A 20,659-nucleotide genomic window follows, 5' to 3' on the forward strand; every position below is an offset into this window, starting at 1 on the left:
TGACAGATAATGCACAGTTTACATTTAAAACCTTTAAAACTTGTGCTAGCTGCTGTAAACCACAATTTCCCATTGGGGATGACTAAATCAATCAATCCTCTGCTAATTACTCAAGCCTCTCATGCCAGATTGATATGTTGAGGATGCTGCAGATTACTGTAGGCAATTGTATATTTTCAGGAGTTTGTTTGTTTTATAACTTTAATTTCCGTATAAACAATACATCCTTTTTAAGATCTGTATCCAATGACAACTGTGAGTCAAGTCTTTTATTCAAGGCCAGTTAGTCCTGGATCCCTCTCTCCAGTAGTCTTAATGTTACAGTTCACTAGGCCTTCCACTTCTTTTCTGACCTTTCTGATTTATAGCTGTTTATCTGCTCCAGTGTCTCATCAGGGCCTCTTCCTCTTGTGATGGAGGGCCATTACCTTGGACTTTGACACAAACAACACAGCACCCACCACATTTCACTCCACACAACATTCTTGCACTTGTGATAATGATAACTGCCTTTGATCTCACATGTCTTTGTTAGTAATTTAGTTAAATTAAAACACACAAAAAACCCTTTTATTTCAAATTCAACCTCTTGCCTCCCTCTTTTGTGGCCTCAGATCAGTGTCGGAACAGATGTGGTCTTCCGTCCCTCCACCTCTGTGATGTTGCCGCCTCAGGCGGCTCCACATGGCCACACCAATGTCCCTTTCCTGAGGCGGCTTCACGTGACCACACCAATGTCCCTTTTCTAAGGCGGCTTCACATGGCCACACCAATGTCCCTTTCCTTAGGTGGGCACAGTGGAGAGAGAGTGCCCTCAGCTCATCTGTCCAAACAAATGTTTGTGTTGTGCTGACGACTGCCCACTAAGCTAGTCACTCACAGTTGACTCCTTTAAAGCCAACAGATACCTCGGGGCCTCAGAGCTCTGATGTGAGCAGTGACTGCGAGGAGATGATAGTGTGCTGCCCAGGACAGGAGTCTTTGTTGCAGTGGCTCAAGGTCCACACGTTGGCAGAGTGGTGTTTTTGAGCGAATCTGCCACATACAGGACACAGCAGGTCCTAAATTTATAGACAAGTGCTATGGGTTCAAACAAAGGACGCGCTTGAAGCTATTTTGATTACTAGGGCAAATTTGTTTGGTGATTTTTAGAGCGTGCAACGAGCGGATTAATGAAGAAAATGAGCTGAGGTTGACAACATATACAGTATTGTGTCCTTCCCCATCATTCACCTCCTTTAAAGCTTCCTTCATTTTCACTGTTACAGACACAAAAGTCACAAGTCGTTTGCTGAAAGAAAAATAAACTTAACGTTTTTCAGATTAGAAAATATTTCTTGATTTAGTGTGATCAAATAAAGAGTCACAGCCTACAATTGTGGGGTAGTGATGTGAGTGCTTATTCAATGTGTGCGCACATCTGTGCAAGTGACACTGAGCCACTGGAGAAATGAGGGGGATGATCTGCATAACCCATCCGCATAATTTCATAAGTTCACTTCATTGTTGACGTGATATTTCTTCATGAGGGGTATTATTAAGTAGTGAAGTGATTGCCTATTGCAGGTAGGCCTAGACAATGTTCACGTCAGTCAGGCAAACGACAGGGGGAGAATCCTCCGGACCCTGGCTAATAGCACGCGCACCTTCTCTCAACAATGGATGATTGGCAGAAATTTGAATGTGAACAATAGTGGCCCACTTCTTCCTACTTCTCAAAAGTCCACCCTGTTGAAAAATTCTGACTACGCCACTGCGTAAAAATCATACCTAAATAATCTGTATATTACCTAATGATGCATTAGTGAAAATATTAATGTACTATAATGCTTAAGTATCAGTATTTAATTGTAATATCAAAAGTTAACCCATCACATTGCCATATATCTAAATAGATAATTATAACAGTTTCCACGCAAAGGCACGCTAGACTCTAGATTCTTCTACATAACACAGCACCTCCCAGCAGTCTGTTCAAGTATTACTCTCATGTACTAAAATATGCACAATGCACACACAGCAAAGGAACAATATTGTCATACCATAATATCATCAATATTGTGACAAATTCTTACAATAAAGAAGAATTATCCCGGTATACCTTATACGACACGATATGGCACATCCCCAGAAAGTAAGTCTATAATTATTAGGCTATTATGATGTACATGAAGTAGGCTACCACAGTGGGAAACTCTGCATGCTGCTTTAATTAAAGTCAAACCCATTAACAACACACAGCAGGAGTGCCAAGGTGTAGTATTAACATAGGTGTTCAGCAATGCTCCACACAGCACAAGCCCTATGTGTGTGTGTGTGTGTAGTCATGTCCTCTGTCTTCACCTAGCACGCACATGGATGTGTGAATGAGTGTGTGTGTGTGTGTGTGTGTGTGTGTGTGTGTGTGTGTGTGTGTGTGTGTGTGTGTGTGTGTGTTGATAATGGTATTAATAAATAATGGCAAATAATGGTATTTATGATATCAGGTTTAAACCTGATTTGGTTTCCTAGATGAATAACTTCCTGTAAACCAGCGTTTCTCAAACTGTGGGTCGTGACAGAGACATGCCAGGTGGGGCGCGAACTGTCATGAAAAACAGGAGTTTTTTATTTATTTTTTTATCTGTAGCCTGGACCCAGGTAGCACCCGATGCGCAATGGGCGCACTTTGTTGTTGTCACAGGGAAGCGCTCGTGTCAAGGCAGCTTAGTTAGTCCCGACCTACATGAGATGTTGAACGTTGCTATTCTCCGCACTTTGCAAAGAGATGGTAGCTGACCAAAAGGCTGTACTGTTTCACAGCGAGGCAAGGTGGCTTTCCCGAGGTAAATAGTCAGGGGGCCTACGTATGTGTTTCTGTGGGATTGAAATGTTAATTTTTGGAAAGTGGTTGGACTGTCTTTAGAGGTCATTGAACATGGAGAAAAAGTATGTCTCCATTTGTTTTACCTGTTTTAACCCTATTTTTTGTGAAATTGTATATTTCACTATAATTAACACCATAAATTTCACCTTAATCACTGGCTATGTTGAATAAAGTTCACAAAACAGTTATTTTCTTATTTTCAACAGTTTGATTGTATGTCAGTATTATGATTGTATGTCAAACAATTAGAGATAAGATCAATAACCAATCAGTTTCACCAAATACACATACTCCATTGCTGAAAGATAGCAAAATCACATAATCACAGATGAGACCTCAAACAACATTTAATTCAGTTACATATACACAACATATTAGATCTCACCTCCACAATTTCCTCATCAAAATCTACAACTAGTCTACTAAACCATATTTGTACTCACCTTCTTAAGACTGGTCTCCCCTTCCTGGATAATGTTTTGTTCTAGATTATAAATAATTCTATCAGGGCATGTACCGCAGTTGTTTAAGACATCTGTTATTAAGCCCTCCCTCAAAAAACACCATAGACACCATAGACCATGACATACTACTTGAGGCTTGAAAATTTGATAGGCATCAAAGACTCAGCACTCGCTTGGTTTAGATCATACCTTCCTAACCGTCAACAATTTGTACAGGTCCATAATAAACCATCTATCCAGATTATGGTAAAAGTGTCTCAAGGCTCAGTACTGGGGCCCCTGTTGTTTAGCAGATGATACATAACTGTATACCTCTCCATGAAACCTGATGAATTAACCCCATTAGCCTAACTTAAACTTGACACATGTATAAGAGATATAAAGACATGGATGACGAATAATTTCCTGCTTTTGAACTCAGATAAAACAGAAGTCATGATTTTAGGTTCCAAAAAGATGAGGGTTATCCTATCCACATAACAGGCTACATATAGTGATCTTCCACTGACCTCATCCACAAGTGTTAAAAACCTGGGAGTTATAATTGACCAGGACCTAGCACTAAGTAATCACATAAAACAGATCACCAAAACTTAATTTTACCATTTAAGGAACATTTCAAAGATAAGGAAGTCATTATCCTTACCAGATGCCGAGAAATTAATGTTTTGTCATCTCAAGGATAGACTATTGCAATGCTATTGCAATGCTATTATGCTGGCTGGCTGCTTACAGCTTATTCATGTGCAGCTGCTCACACACACAAAAGCTGCTCACACACACAAAAACACACACTCAATCCAGGTTGGTTGCCTGGATTGAGAGGACACCTCATGAAGACACTCTTTTGTCTGCTTCTGACAGAAGAAGCACTTATCTATGCTGGCAGCAGCTGCTGCTGAACAAGTGTACAAAGTCCCTCTAGATTAGTGGCCCCCAAACTTTTTCCTCCGAGGGCCAGCTCACTATGCCTGGCTCTAAGAGAGGGCCAGAGACTCGGAGTATATTAGTAACCATAAATAGCTTAGTGCTGTGAACAACAGCAGTCTACCTTAGTTGAATATTCCATTACATTTAATCATAGCTACTGCAATTTATACCATTGTTAGCTGTGTTTATATTGCAATCATGCCATATCAGTGTAAAATGTAGCTCAAATGAAATAATACTAATAAAAAATAGCATTCCCAAAAGTATTAGCAGGGAGTCCCAAAAGTGTATTTTATTCAAAATGTGTGAACTCTGAATTCTGTGTCTTTACACAGCTCTAGTTGTGAACAAGCAATGTCCTACATATAATTTGAAGTTCTCAAACTATGAGAGTTTTATGAAGTGCTGGCAAAAACATCTGAAATGACCACTTTCACTCACCTGATGAGAACTTTGTGAATTTGTATGAACATTTGAATGAGTGAATAAAAAATAGAAATAATTATCCCAGAAAGTCCCAGAAATATGACTTGAATAGAAGTTAGTTAGTTATTAACAATTAATTGATACACTTTTAGAATACTTTGAGCACTGATGCAGTCAGCATAGGCCTCTTACATTGTTTGCAGGTAGGCCTACATTTCATTCCGTTTTCTATCTTGCTCTCTCTTACACACACACACACACACACCTGTCTGTTTGTCTATCTGATCCTTTACCCTTTCTTTTCTTCACACTTACATAGGCTACGGAAGGCCTTACAGACTTCAGCTGATACTATGTAAAAGTCTATTAAATTTGATTTAACAGAGATCTCTGCACTTTGTGCTCTGAATGGGTGTAGACAAGAACTGACAGAGCAGGCTAGGCCTACACTCAAGCACACCAATAGGCATGAATTGATAGTATTGATATTGAAGTATTATTTTTTAAGGGGACAATTTCGAGAATTTTAGGCACAATTTCTTGTTAAAGAGATCAATCATCAGCCTAAAAATGTTTTGTAATGTTGTATTGTTTATGTGGCCCACTTTTGCACACTACCCTGTAGAATATCTTTGCTTTTTGGCACCAAACCCTATGCTATAATACCAGCAATGTGAGGTTTATGGACAAAACACCAAATTTGACCTTTTCTGAATTTGACCTTTGATTTGGGTCCTTTAAAACCTTCAAAAAAAAATGGAGACATGTTTTTTTTTACTCTTAAGAACCCCTAGAACAAAGATATAATACTCTCCAAAAATTAACATGCGAATCCCACAGGCCCCCAAATTAGACACATAGGCCCCCCAACTAAAAGTTGCGCGTATTTGAGCTCCGAGTCTCCTCTTCTTGGAGGAAGAGCGCATGTTTGAATCTGCAAGCACGTTGACTAATGAACATTTCTTGACGAAGCTGGCCTATCTTAGCGATATATTTGATATATCTTAGCGATACATGAGTTAAATGTCCAGTTACAAGGCAAAGACAAGCACCTACCTCACCTAGCAAATAAGATTACTGCATTCACCAAAAACACTTAAGTATGGGACAGGCGCCTCGATCGCGACAGTATTATGCCTTTGAGATTTCTGAGCGACATCACTGAAACGTCTGATTGGGAGTCACTCTTGTGATCTCTTGTATTAAACAGTAGGCCTACATCACATCCCTGCAAAGTTTATTTCAAAAATATTTCCCAGCCAGCAGTGCTCAGTATGACTGGATTATGGATCCATTTAATGCAGCATGTTGGTATTTCATTGAATATATTGTACAATGCTGTAAAATGGCCTATGCTTCCTAATATGTTGCTGGAAAACAGAAATATGTGTGTTATGTATGTATTTATTTATTATTATATCTGCAGCACCAGCTGATTTTAACTCTGTTGAAGAGGATATATTTAGAACTTGTCATTATTTCAATAAATTTGACAATTTTAAGCTTGACCTACCACTTTCTTAGAGCGATGAGGGACAGGTGGGGCTCGAGAATGCCCCCTTGATCAAAGTGGGGAATGAAAGAAAAAGTTTGAGAACCACTGATCTAGTTTGTTAACTACCACAATCACGAGTTGGGTCGCGATAGTCTGTCATTTTTAAAAAGTGGGTCCCCAGAAAAAAAGTTTGAGAAACACTGCTGTAAACTACCTCCACTATCCACAGACTGAGAAAGCACCTCCACTATCCACAGACAGCACCTCCACTATCCACAGACTGAGACAGCACCTCCACTATCCACAGACTGAGACAGCACCTCCACTATCCACAGACAGCACCTCCACTATCCACAGACAGAACCTCCACTATCCACAGACTGAGACAGCACCTCCACTATCCACAGACAGCACCTCCACTATCCACAGACAGCACCTCCACTATCCACAGACTGAGACAGCACCTCCACTCACAGACAGCACCTCCACTATCCACAGACTGAGAAACCACCTCCACTATCCACAGACTGAGACAGCACCTCCACTATCCACAGACTGAGAAACCACCTCCACTATCCACAGACTGAGAGACAGATCTTGCCCTGACTAGACAAACATCCACTGAAAAAGGCTCCAGATCCAATCCTGCTAGTGCAGTGGTACTTAGTGGTTGTCTGGCGACCACTCAAAAAACATTGACCAAGTCTCATGACCTCTTCTCTCCTACCACACGAAATGTTGTAGTCATATAAATATTAATAAATATTTAATTAATAAACGTATTATACTATAGCTTCACTTTTAATAATGTGGTGAGATAGCCACAAAGGTTGATTTGTTAGTGATTTTGTTTTTGATGGTAAATAGGCTTGGTTGTTGATTGGCCACTCCCGAGTAACACACTGACACTCGGCTGATTATTCTTTGTATATAAATGTGTAGACTTGTTTTGACTGGTCTATTGAATCTGGTCACAGTTTCAATAATAAATATGTTTTCACATTTGCTGAGCACCTGTGGCAAATAATCAAACAAAGGGACTCTCAGCTGATTATTCTTCCATTTACAAATTTGCCAACTTGTTTTGACTGGTCTATTTCACATTAATTGACTATGACTTCTGACATTTCCTCAGGGACTACGGCTGCTTCAGGGACTGAAGGATGGAATAAGTATATCTGTCTTTGTTTTTGTCCTGCTTGTTCTGTTACTTTTGCAGTGGCAGTTAATTCTATAATGTCTTGCTCTTTCAGACAAGCACTGGGCTCTCAGATCAAACACATTTTTTTTTTTATGTTTATAGGACACCCAGGCTGAAGGACAATAACCTATCAGAGCTGCTTTCACCCCAGAGTTATTTTTTCAGGGTGTTATTATCGACTGTGGTGGCTTTCTGATGTCCAGTGATTGCATCAGAAGCACAGGAAGAGAAATGGAGGGGGATACAATATTAAATAAATATAAATAATGAAAGTGTGATAAAAGTATGCTCTAAGAACTAAGCTATATACACAATACACAATATACAGTATCCAAAGTATGCTCTAAGCACTGAGCTATATACAATACACAATATATAGTATCCAAAGTATGCTCTAAGCACTGAGCTATATACAATACACAATATATAGTATCCAAAGTATGCTCTAAGCACTAAGCTATATACAATATCCAAAGGGAATGGATAGGGCTTTACACACACCTTTGTGCTTGTGCAGTCCTCTCAACACATGAACTGACACTAGACTACCAGTACAGTAATATTTCAACTGAATTCTGAGGAGTTTCGGCACAACATGATATCCTGAGAGTCAATGTGGTGGAGATGTGTGAGAGTAATTGTGGGGGTGTTCATCTCTCGAGGATCTTCACCCCAAAAGTAGCTCCTTTTAGGACCATCATCTCCATTCCCACAATTAATGTATTCTCTCTCTCTCTCTTGCTCTCTCTCTCTCCTGGGGGAGGATACCCGGTCTGTTGCCTCGCATCTAAATCATCCAGCTGGCCATCGAAGTTAGACAGGCAGTGTGTCGCTCTGCTGAAGAAGGAATCAAAGAAGCAGGAAGCTGTGCAGCTCAAGGATAAGAGCAAAGGTCCCTGAAATGACCTCTCGAAATGAAAGGTCACTGGGAGAGCAGTGTCTGATAGTTCTGGTGTGAAAATCTCTCTGTAACTGTGTTCACTGAGAGGTTTGTCATTTGAAACACGAAAACAAACACATTCACACACACACACACACACACAGCATGCAAGCCCACACAATAAAACACAAAACACACACACACACACACACACACACACACACACACACACACTCACACACACACACACACACACACACATGTGATTATGCACACCCTGACATGTATGTCTGTATGGTGTATCCTTTACAACGTGTAGACATAAGTGAGCCTTAAGCACAGTCAGATAAACTCTCTCAGAGGACAAGAGGGACATGGGTAAGAGGCATTCAGCCTGCCTGTTTATCAATCCTTTGCAGAGTACACTCTTAGCAGGTGCTTCAAAGAGGGGACAGATGTGTGTTACATCTGGGCCTGAAATACTCCCACCCCTCTACCCCCACACACACTCACACACATACCCTCTTAATCTACCAAAGCCTGTGCTGCTTTGAGACAGTTGGCTGAAGATGAGTTTTTGAGGGGATGCATGTATTCATTGAAAGATGCCGCTAATTGGTCACGGGACAATCCTGTCCTCTGAGACTCTTGACACAGGGAAAGCAAAATGAGCTCAACCCCCCAGTCCAAACAGTGGCACTGTGTGTGTGTGTGTGTGTGTGTGTGTGTGTGTGTGTGTGTGTGTACGCATAATTGGTCCACAAATTTCTCCAGAGAGAAAAACAGACAAGATGAGGCAGCTGTAATCACCATTAAAGTAGCAGCACCAAGAAAAGTGGAGTGGAATTCACAGCTTCTACCCCAATAATAATGGACACTGTTTAAACTGAGAGGTGCTGTGTGTGTGTGTGTGAGTGTGTGTGTGTGTGTGTGTGTGTGTGTGTGTGTGTGTGTGTGTGTGTGTGTGTGTGTGTGTGTGTGTGTGTGTGTGTGTGTGTGTGTCTGTATTTCTTTATGTAGTATACAGAGATCTATACATGTGAATGGTTTATGTGTGTATGTTAGATATATAGAAAGAAAGAGTGTGTGCCGTGTGTGTGTGTGTGTGTGTGTGTGTGTCTGTATTTCTTTATGTAGTATACAGAGATCTAAACCATGTGAATGGTTTATGTGTGTATGTTAGATATATTAAGGTTTTGCAACTACGTCATAATGTCATGTGACCGTTTGTTTACAGCTAGAGTGGTAGGCAAGAATGGTAGGCAAGGCACTGCAGAGAGTGGTAAGCAAGCCTACAACAGTCGGGTTGCATAGGCTACACATAGTTACAAATAGCTTCAAAATTGAAATTTTAATATCAAATATTGACCGGGATGCCGACCACTTGTGTAGGCCCTAACAGTTGGTTTTACAATAAGAAGCAAAAAGGCGACGAACGACCGTTTAGCCTACCTATCCTCGTGGTTGTGGAGGATGATCGTTAGCAGCTGTGAAGTCTTTTATTCTCAAGATAGCCTAATGGTGTAGCCTACTGTCTACGAAGACGTAGGCTAAAATACTACTATCTACAGTCATCCAAAAATGAATTGCCAGAGATAGGCTACGAAGGGAAAAAGTGCAGCATTTTAAACATGGCAAGATTATTTTTACCGGAACAGTTTGTTCTAATTTGTCTCGTGAAATTCGTGCTTGTGGACATCAATCACCTATCTTCTGTCCTTCTATTTCAAGTTATCATGAGTGTCATTTGATTATATAATCACAACAAATGCTAATAAATGAAAACAGAATAGGCTTATGTGCTATAGGCTAACGTTACAGGTCAGGCTAACTCCCGTATGTCAAAATAAACTGATTTGATCCTAATTGTTTAGCGATCACACACAACAACTTAACACAGCAACCTCAAACACCACTGTTGAACCTAGGCTACTGCTTCAGTCATGTAAGAAATAAGCAGTTTATGAATTATCTTTACCTGTTTAATCAAGTCCACATGACCAAAATAACATATTTAAAGGCTGAGCTAGCATAACAGCCTAATATAGGCGATGCTGCAATGGATAACTAATAAAAAGTTTCATACAATTAATGAACTTCATCACTCACATTCTGAGTTTTTCTGGGTTGTTATATATCCATGCAGATCGTCTTCGAATAAGCCATCGCTGTTATATGATATAATATGTTACAGGATTCATGACTAACGCCATTAATGTTACATGATGCTGACTGACTCTGGCTATAACAGTAGGCTACCGTTTTAACGTCTGCTGAGTCTACTGCCTACCAAGACCTGTCGCTGTTCAGTTGAAGTTAAATGATCAAATATTGTTTGATTTTGTGTCAGCTTTCAGAAGGAAGTCATGTTCCTTTCTGGTCAAATTTCACGGCTTCTAAGAAAGGCTATTGTCTTCGTGTAAACTGAGTTTTGAACAGAGAAAAAAAGTTAGGCTACCATTAGGCTACATGCAGGTTCTCCCATAACGTTATCGATACAGATCAATGCACCAAATCAGGGCGATTTTAGCGAAACAACGTTCCTGTGACAGGCTATCAAATATTGAACAGTGGGATAACGTTTCATCATCACCTTTATTGATGCCTGAAATGTTGACATTGCTGAAATACATAGATGTAGCCTACTGAGAGGCAGCTGCAGACAACGATGTTCAATGGGTTCAACTTGTCCCTTGCCTACCAGCTGGATGTAAACAAAGCTATAGAACCTAGAATACGTCACATGAAAAACGTTAATAGAAAGAAAGAGTGTGTGCCGTGTGTGTGTGTGTGTGTGTGTGTGTGTGTGTGTGTGTGTGTGTAATCAAGAGAGAGAGAGAGAAATGAATGAAAGGAGAGATATCAAGAGAGAGAGATAGAGAAATTAATGGGAGAGAGATAAAAAGAGAGATAGACACAGAGAGAGATAACAAGAGAAAGAGAGATAAATGGAAAGAGAGAGAAAGAGAGAGAGAGAAAGGGAGAGAAAAAACAGGAGGGGGGAGGATGACTCACCACAGTTCTCTTCGTCTGCCTGGTTCCCACAGTCATCCACGCCGTTACAGTGCAGCAGCTGAGGAAGGCACACGGTGAGGTTGCCACAGGGGAAGTAACCCAGCGGACACTGAGCCTGCTCCTCCGACACATTGGATGCACCCAGCACCACTACAGGGTGAAGGACACAAGCACACACACACACACAAAGAGGGACAGGATTACACTAAGCATCTGACATCTGGTAGGCTATGTGCCTGAAAGATGGATGGAACTCCCCATGAAACCGATTCATAATACAGCAACTGATTCACTGATTCTTTGGGCGTTTATCACCCTTTCACCCAATCACAAAGGACACAAGACTAGGAGCTACAAGTGGGAGATTCTAAATAATTTGTGAGAGTTACGGTTGCCAGTATTCCCAGGCATGGTCATGGTCAAATCATCTCCTGATGAAAATGGTTAAGGCCCGTTCTCTTTTAAGGTAGAGTCACCTGATGAGATACAGTAGGTTTGTTACCGAAGGAAGATGAAAAAACGTTTCTGAACTCCTTTGATGACAGATGGACCTATCATTTTGAGTGAGATTTCCAGCAATGTTGCTGAACCCAGAATGCTGAAGGACTGTTTTCCAAAAAGGTCAGTCTTTAAGGTATATCTGGTTTTGAAAAAGCAAATTGTTTGTACAGCCACAGCACTATTTGTTGTGGAGGGGCAAAGATGGTGTTTTGTACACACATTTGAGTTTGTGTGGTTCTCTCAACACATGAACTGACACCAGACTTCAACTACATGTTATGTTCAAAACAGAATTCCGCAACATGATGATTTCCTGAGATCCTTAGGGACCTGTCATCTCCATTCCGACACTCGATATAGGATCTGCCAGCCCTGATACTATCACATCTCATCTCAAATATGTAACAATGCAGACAGACCACAGTCTCTCTCACCCTCACACAGTCTCTCTCTCTCTCTCTCTGTCACACAATAGGCAAACACAAACACACACACACACACACACACAATGAGTAAGAGAAGTTTGTCATAATGCTTACACATTAAAATGACAAGATTGACAGTAATAAACAATATAAATCCAATATTGAATAGCCTATTATTGAATTTAAATGTAGACTTTCCCCTCGTCTTTTCTTCAGTAAACCCAAAGGGAACCACAAAGGAATTATCTGTTCTCTATAGTTTTGTACGACATGAAAAAGATAATTCTGTGTGCGTCCAATTGTTTTATTTCATAATTTCATCTGACAAATGTGCTACTGTTTCGTAACCAGGCAATTGAGATTTAGGCATACTAAATTGGTAGGCTAGCCTAGTTTTTTCTTATCTGCAACATTCCATCCTTGTGACACTGCCAAACAATTCACCTGAGTGCCGATGTACTGTAGGAGACATTAGGCCTAAATATCGACTATGCGCAGAAAGGCACTTCCCTTCGACAAATCTGGCAATGACCTGGCGCCTGTGAATCGAGCGAACAACAGGTAGACTATGCATCGCTCGACCATTGGCATATTTTCATTTTACCACCTTTGTAGCCTATTACGGAGACAGAATTATACGGTTCTATCTGACATTTTTGTCAAAATTGAGTTATTGACATATTCTTATTCTGTGACACCTTAAGAAGATGAGGTGAAGTGTTTCTTGTAGTTGTATGCATTTTTGGACATTATATCTGAAGAGGTTTGTTCCACTTAGCAGTATAACTCTATGGAATTCTAAAACTTTGAAGCTCAATATCTCAGAACTACTCAGAACGTAGATAGAACCCAATACTTCTAAGGGGACGTAATATCTGTTTAGTTCACAGGACAATTCCTCAGCGAAGAGTTCTACTTCTAACCTAGCTCAAGATTTTGGGCATCCCCGCACATGAACACATTTCCCGCCTATGCTCCGCCTATTATCTTGATTGTGCTGAAGAAGCTTTATTGAAAATAATGTAGTAGCCTATTACGATTATCAAAAAAATAAACGAGGGTTTCTGTTCCGCAAGTAGACGCAGAGGCTACAGTTTAATGAACTGACCGGCAATCTCATGTGTGCCTAAAACTTCGGGCTACTTTATGAAATTACAGCCAACACTCAGTAAAAAAATGCTCTGTTGTCAGTTACGAGAAACCCAGTCAATTAACAATTCCTAATCACCTAACACTCAGTAAAAAAATGCTCTGTTGTGAGTTACGAGAAACCCAGTCAATTAACAATCCCTAATCACCTACTACATTTAAACACGCAGCCTAGCCTTTTTTCAGAACTTACCATAGGTGCAGTAAATCATGACACTGATGATGCCAACCTGCATGGTAATGCCCAATAGCCTAGTAAACCTCCTCAAAAATTGTAAGACGTACAAAGAACCGATCTGCCTCTTCTGTACAGTCCAATGTGAAAGAAGTGTTAATCACAAAAACTGATTCTTTTTACGTCTCCAAAACACAGAACCCGAATACAAGGGGAGATATATTCGCCAAGTTTCCTTGTATGAATATGCGTGGTGTATGAGCGAGCTGGACGCCAGTGTCAGTGGTTAAACCTAGTTACGAGCAAGGCGGCCACACGCGACCGTAACACGGGAGTGTGTGAATGAGTCGCGTGGTAGGCAGAGGGAGCCTTTGCCAGTGATGCGCGCGCAGTGACAGCACATCGAGGAAAATGCAAACTTTTCTGACACATTTTTCGTTTTTACATAGCTGCTGCTTCCATGGCTCACTATCAAAAGAATCAATTCAATCAAACCTAAAGGTTAACATGTTGAATCCAGACTCAGAAATGTCTCGAATGATGATCTGGCAACAGTACACTGAAACACTGAAACAAGTGAGCGTGGCACTGACCTTGAAAACAAGCTTTCCATTGCTGAGAGGATCGGATGGCAGAGGGAATTATTTTTGGACTATAGCAAGCGTTTGTATTCAAGGAGGCAAGAGAGGTTACAGTGGATACTTTTTGTTTCCATTTTTTTGATCCTGCAAATTATTTATCCAGCCTATTCTTGTCATTTTTGTCATATTGACTGACACGAATGACTACTCCAATTTCCTTTTCATTTAGCCTACTAACTGTAGACACACTCTTTGCTACTGGAGAATCAGGGCTTATCCAAACGTTTCAAAATTAAATCAAAGTCTACACCCATTTGAATGCAATAACGGGAAACAATCCCCAATGGAGCTGCCCAGATCCTATTCACAAAGTTAACCGCTCTGGTCATAAGCTAGGACATGGTATCAGTAATATCTATGGCACCAGTAACCTACATTTTGTGGACAACCACATTCTTACACTGAATTCAACCTCAGGTATTGGAAGCAGGCATGCTATCACAAATGCAGGAGGCTGAAGCTCAAGTTTATTGTCATGCACTCATAAAATATTTATCAGTAATGATATTTCTTGTGTTCAAGAGCCAGCTCAACTTTAAAGAATAAAATAAATAGTAGTAAAGGTATATTAATTGTGTGTGTGTGTGGGGGGGGGGGGGGGGGTAATAGAGTGTGTGGGGGAGGGGTTGTATCTGTGTGTGTGTGCCCAGATAGCAAGAGGCTGGCGGACCACTGTCAGTCCATTGGAGGCATAGCTGGTGGTCCGCTGGCATTTTGCTCATCGGTTCTCTGGCGGTCCGCTGGTGGGTTGCAGACAAATTACCCAATATTTTGCCACTATTGGTGGAAAATCTTTTTCAGTTGTTCAGTTATACCAAAGTCCTGTTAGGCAAGTCCCTCCACTCGGCGGCCGCAACGCTTTTTGGGCACTCATCGGTAGGGTTGCAAAGGGGCGGAAAATTTCCGGTAAATTTCCGGAAATTGACCGGAAACTTTCCATGGGAAGTTAAGCTGGGGAATTTTGGAAGTATTCCAAATTGGAAACTTTCATGGAATTAAAGGAAATTATGGGAATTATTGGGAATTTTTTGGTAATTCCTACTGTTTCATATACAGACATTAACATTTTGTTTCGTAAAAAGCAATATGATTTGTTCGTTCGTATTTTCACTTAGCTTAGCATACAAAGCTAGCTACCATGCTAGCAGGAATCACATTTTCTGCCTATGGTTTACTAGCGTGCTAAGATAGCAACACAGAAACCACTGAACTGCCCAAGATACACCATGCCACTCAACAACAAAATCCAATTGGTTGGAACATTGACTGACTATCAGTTTGTTCAGTTAGAATCGCAGAAAATAAATGGTAAAACAAATTAAAATATAATGACACAACATACCACCCCAACCAAACCTTATAGATTATGTAAATTATATATAAATTGTCAAGCTTAATCAGATGGTAGCGATCCAGGATCCAGATCCGGCCGCCTTGTTTTCTCGATCGATTCGCTCGACGTGCACACATACAAATCTTTTTGCTCCTATTATATCACCTAGCCAGGAGCAAAAGTATCGTCACTCGTAGAAGCAGATTCGAGCACTTGTATCAATTGACTTGTAGTCGTGCAAGAAAATCAAAGCGATCTGTAGAATTTTATTAATGAGAAATTATTTGCACAAGATGCACAACTTCGAATGCATTAGTTCACATTTGGGTTTACAAATGCACGAATGTTGTACATGTTCTCAGATTATGAAACACGGATGTGCAAATGTGTTTCGCACCAAATGCACTGCAACGATTGGAGCAAAAGTGTCGAGTGCATGACTCTTGAAAGTTGTGACTCACAGGATAGGATTTGTGTACCTGTAAAAAGGATTTGTGAACCCGTAGCCCCTATTTTGTGTTAACAAGATATAAAAAAATATGTACAACTTCAACTTTACTGTTACACATTTATGACTTTAGTGTGCACATGCAAAATCTGCAGTTAAATGTGCTCGCCAATTTTGCACCCAATATACCTTCATAAATCTTGCTCCAGCGGTGAGTTCAGAACACATGATTGGCACGATTACTTCATAACACACCACATGATTGGCTTAATGTATTCACATGTCGACGTTTTGCCGAGGAAGGGGTGGGATATGTGTAGACAACGGCCACATTGGCGTTACGAACTAGCCCCATGTATTTCTATGGAGGATTTTTTGAGTGCTGTGTCTCCTCATTAGAAAGTCTCTGGTTATACTCCATATATAATTTTATTAAAATTTCTTAATATTCATGACAAGTTAAATTTAAAGAGATGGTGGACCAACAGGGGACCACAAGTCTCACGCCACCGGCGGCATACCACCAGCGGTCCGCTATCTGCCAATCTGATTTTGCTATCTGGGTGTGTGCGTTTGGGGCGGGGGTAAAGAAATGGTGTGTGTGTATGGTGGGGCAGGGGGTATGGTGTGTGTCTTTGAGGGTTATGGTGTGTGTAATGGAGAGAGTATGGAGGGAAGCTACACCGGGTGCATAACTGAAGCGTCTATTCACGTTGTGTCTGCTGCAACAATTAGCTTCCACTATAATCAATGGTAGTAGCTACCAGACATGATGCGGTGCAAAACAAAAAATAGACCAGTCTTCTAAAATGATTTTTACGTGTCGTGAACAGAACGCTTCAGTTGCGCGCCTTATGTAGCTTCCCTGTTAGGCACTCAATTGTAATATACACGTTTCCTATTGTTTTCTATGGTTAGGCAGGGGATCGGTTGCAGCGCTAGCTTAACGCTAGCGTTGAACAAACTGAGTGCAAAGCGCAGACGCAAGCGCAAAGCGCAACGCGAGCATATTCAATTGTCAGTTTAAGCAAACTGTTTGTGTTACTTAGGAACGAGATAGAACTTATTATTGTCTGAGCGTTGCATTACGCCTACTGCTGCCGCTTCGTTATTCCCAGTGTGATCCCCGCCTTATTGGACCAGGGGCCTTACACATTTTCTCTTACCAAACAAATGCTGAGAATTCTGACGTCTGATGCTGATTTATTCTGAAGATTCTGAAAATTAAAAAAAATGTTCTGCATCACACTAATATGGTTTTTAGCTTTATTAAAAAATATTTAACTGTTTTTGACTTAGCATTTTAAAATTGAAAATTAACTTTTAGTGGCTTATGTAAAGCACTTTGAGTTGCCTTTGCCATGTGCTATTAATAATGTGTGTGTGTAGTGTGCAATACCCTGAAAGCTGTGGGTTCAATTCCCAGCTTCCACCGTTGTGCCCTTGAGCAAGGCACTTAATCACAGACCAGAGAGCATAAGGGCAAATACAACACGTTTTCACAATAGCTTCTACCCAGCAGCCACCAGACTGCTGGCTAAGGACATTGTATCTGGTTTAGAATACCCTGTCCCACACGCACACACTCACTCACACACCTACCTCATCTTGCTGTGTAATCCCTAGGGGGACAAGCTGGCACTAGTGCACTTTGTATTTATTAATTTTATTAATTGTATTGCTTTTTAGTAGTGTATTTTTAATTGAGTGAATGAGAATGAGTGTTCTGTCTTTTTATACATGACTGAGTGATCTGCACAAGCATTCCAATGCGCCTGTACATTGTACCTGAGCAAATGGCAAAAATAAATACTTGACTTGACTTGACTTATGCCCAAGTTGCTCCGGGGACAATGTAATCCAATTTAAACTATTAATATAGTTGATATAATAAGTCACTTTGGACAACAGTGTCTGCTAAATGAATAAATGCAAATGTAATTAACTTGAGTTTGTCTAAATATAAGATAATATAGTTTTATAGTAATATTCCACAAGGAAGAGTGTTTTTATAACAGTACAAAGGTGAAACACAGATGCTTATAAGAGTTGCAATTAATAGCTGTAAATTTACCACTGAGACCACTGTACTGATGATCCCACTAGTTACTCAAAGAGGTTACTGGAATGGATGTTTAAAAAATGAGAATTTAATAGTATTTAATTAGCATAAATCATTTATTTTCTGCATATATACTGTATATTGTTTTCTGAGACATGATGAGACAACCTGTAATGACCAACAGAGGGCTCAAAATTGGTATATCCATTTTTTGAGAAGTTACACACATTTCTTTAACAGACTGCAAGGCTAAATTGTCATCACTGGCTAGCTTAAGGTGGAAGGTAATGACACCTTAAAGAACAGATGGAACAGTCATTGAGAGGAAACACAAAATGGCCCAAAACCATTATGTCTTCTAATCAATACATCTGTGTAAGAGACAAAAATCAATATAGAAGCAGACCCTTGGGTTGCAAAACTGTGTCCTTTTGTAAGTTATTTGGAGCTGTCACACGACACAAAATAAATGTTCTCCATTCATCTCTCCAGTCTTTGAATAATGTCCACAATCAGCTCACAATCAGGGGAGTAGTAAGGTGTGCAGCATTCAGAGTTATGAATGTAGGAAATTGTCCATGACAATGGTATTGGCAAGGGTCTAGGTAGGAAGTAGATCCTATCAAGTATTCTATTTGAAAATACATCAAAATACACAGTGTATACTTTACATACTTTCAAATCTTATGGCATTTATAAATCACATTCTGCTTGGTTCCCAATCATGGGATATTTGTAAAATCTTTTCATTTGTGACATAATGTCAGACTCCTATCCTCAGTTGTATTGCAGAATGTTATGAAACTAAGACATTTTAATAAGAGACCATGAAAATAAATTGCATGAACCACATATGTGCAGTGGTGAAGAGAGTGAAATTAACCTCACAGGACTGAGCCTGCTGTTACTCATTCAAATCTCACTTGACACATTGCATTTCAAAGGCCTGGAAAACCTCACTTGTAGTGCTGGTACCAAAATCAAGAGATACTTGGTGTTGTGTATTGTTGTTGTGTGGGGTGTGGGAGGGCTTATTGGTCCTGTTGTTGTCTGTCTACAGTATCTGATGAGCTGTATGGTGCAAGAAGAATTTCCGAAAGAATCAATAAATGTCTATCTATTAGAGAATGCCAAACAATGCCTCTGTCCTTGGTCCTGAAATCCCTCGTGGTGCCTAAGTGAGTGGTGGTTCTCTATGAAAAGCCAGGGACCGACTACCGAACCAGGCCGAGCCAAGGCTTTATTCAAGCCTGTGATAATGGCCGGTCTTCAAGCACAAAAACATGTTTCTTTCCCCATTATCAGGCTGATAGCCCCTCTGTCTTGTCCAAAATCCCGCCCACAAAGCTAACGTCATGCCTACATTAAGGGAGGGAAATCGCTTAAAAAGTTGCTGTTGCCATATATTTTGCTTGGTGAAATATTCACAGTTATGCTGACATGAAAATAAAGCCTCTTTTACAAGGTAGACACAGACTTTTCTATTCCTATAACGTTACCATGGTGTTTCAGAGGTTAATTCAGCAAAACATACTACAAAGAGAGCTTCCCTTGGTTTCCCTAAATAGAAAGACAAAGCAAGTGCTAGGGGTGGTGGGGAGAACAAATGCTATGGAGGTGGAAATGAGATTGTGAAGCTGCCACACAGCACTCACATTGACACCTCTGGATTGGATTCTGAAATTTTACTCAGGCGTAACTTTTGCGTTTTACTCAGGGTAACTTTGCATTCATCATACACACCATTAGCCTCTTCCTGTAACCTCATTAATCAATATTTAAGGAAAAAGATTAGAGTTGACGCATCAGGCACAGGAAGGAACCGCTCAACGACAAAATACTAGCTCATTGCAAAATATATGGCTTCTTGACATTTAAAACAGAATGAAAGCTCACTACAAATTTCTCAACAGAAAAAAAATGTATTTTTTTCTGAAATGATTGGAAGTTCTGCAAAATTACTTTCTTATTGAGTCACTGTGTGTCCTGGCATCTAATTGTCCATTAAAAGAAAAGAGCCATCACATGAACAATGTAATACTCAATGATGTAATTTTAGCTGTCCAATTATTTTGAATGGCTCTCTCTGAACTCTCAGCCATTCATTTGACTGCGGCATCTCATATAAGTGTGTTTGCATGTGTGTGTGTGTGTGTGTGTGTGTGTGTGTGTGTATGCTGACTATTCTTCTCTTCATAGTTTCATCCAGCGCCCAATTACCTAAAATATGCTTGAATAGTTTAATTTAGCCGCGCCTTTGCTTTAGATAAATAGCTATGTTGAATAATTAGCTAATAATTAACTTTAGAGATACAACATGAGATGCAAAACGATTCAGTGTTCATCCAAACATCATCATCAGGCACGTTTCTGACTTTTGGTGGTGCACCTTAGATAGTTATGTGACTGTGATTAGCACCATTTTCACAAAGATGGATAAGAGCATCAACACTCGTTCCACATGATCTGCTTACCACTGTTAGTCCATCATGGATAAGAGGACCTTCTCAACACTCGTTCCACATGATGATCTGCTTACCAATGTTATACAGTCCATCATGGTTGATGGCTTGAAGTCTTGCCAAAGATTCAGCATTCATTGCTAGCCAAGTTCATATTTATTTATTCATGTGCTTTTTGACACTAGT

At 40.2% G+C, this 20,659-nt stretch overlaps 1 protein-coding gene across 1 annotated transcript in view; it reads right to left on the bottom strand.

Annotated features, from left to right (window-relative positions):
- The window catches only part of rxfp1 (relaxin family peptide receptor 1), a 131,055-nt gene extending 117,211 nt beyond the window's left edge, over positions 1–13,844 (bottom strand). The window contains exons 1-2 of the mRNA XM_042062063.1: positions 13,546–13,844; positions 11,278–11,427 (exon numbers count right to left, since the gene is read on the bottom strand). Of these exons, the coding sequence (XP_041917997.1) occupies positions 11,278–11,427; positions 13,546–13,588 (193 nt within the window). The 5' untranslated portion in view covers positions 13,589–13,844. The remainder of the gene's footprint in view (positions 1–11,277; positions 11,428–13,545) is intronic.
- Between the last annotated feature and the right edge of the window lie 6,815 nt (positions 13,845–20,659).

This window comes from Alosa sapidissima, chromosome 14 (genome assembly GCF_018492685.1).
Source record: "Alosa sapidissima isolate fAloSap1 chromosome 14, fAloSap1.pri, whole genome shotgun sequence".
Lineage (NCBI taxonomy): Eukaryota > Metazoa > Chordata > Actinopteri > Clupeiformes > Clupeidae > Alosa > Alosa sapidissima.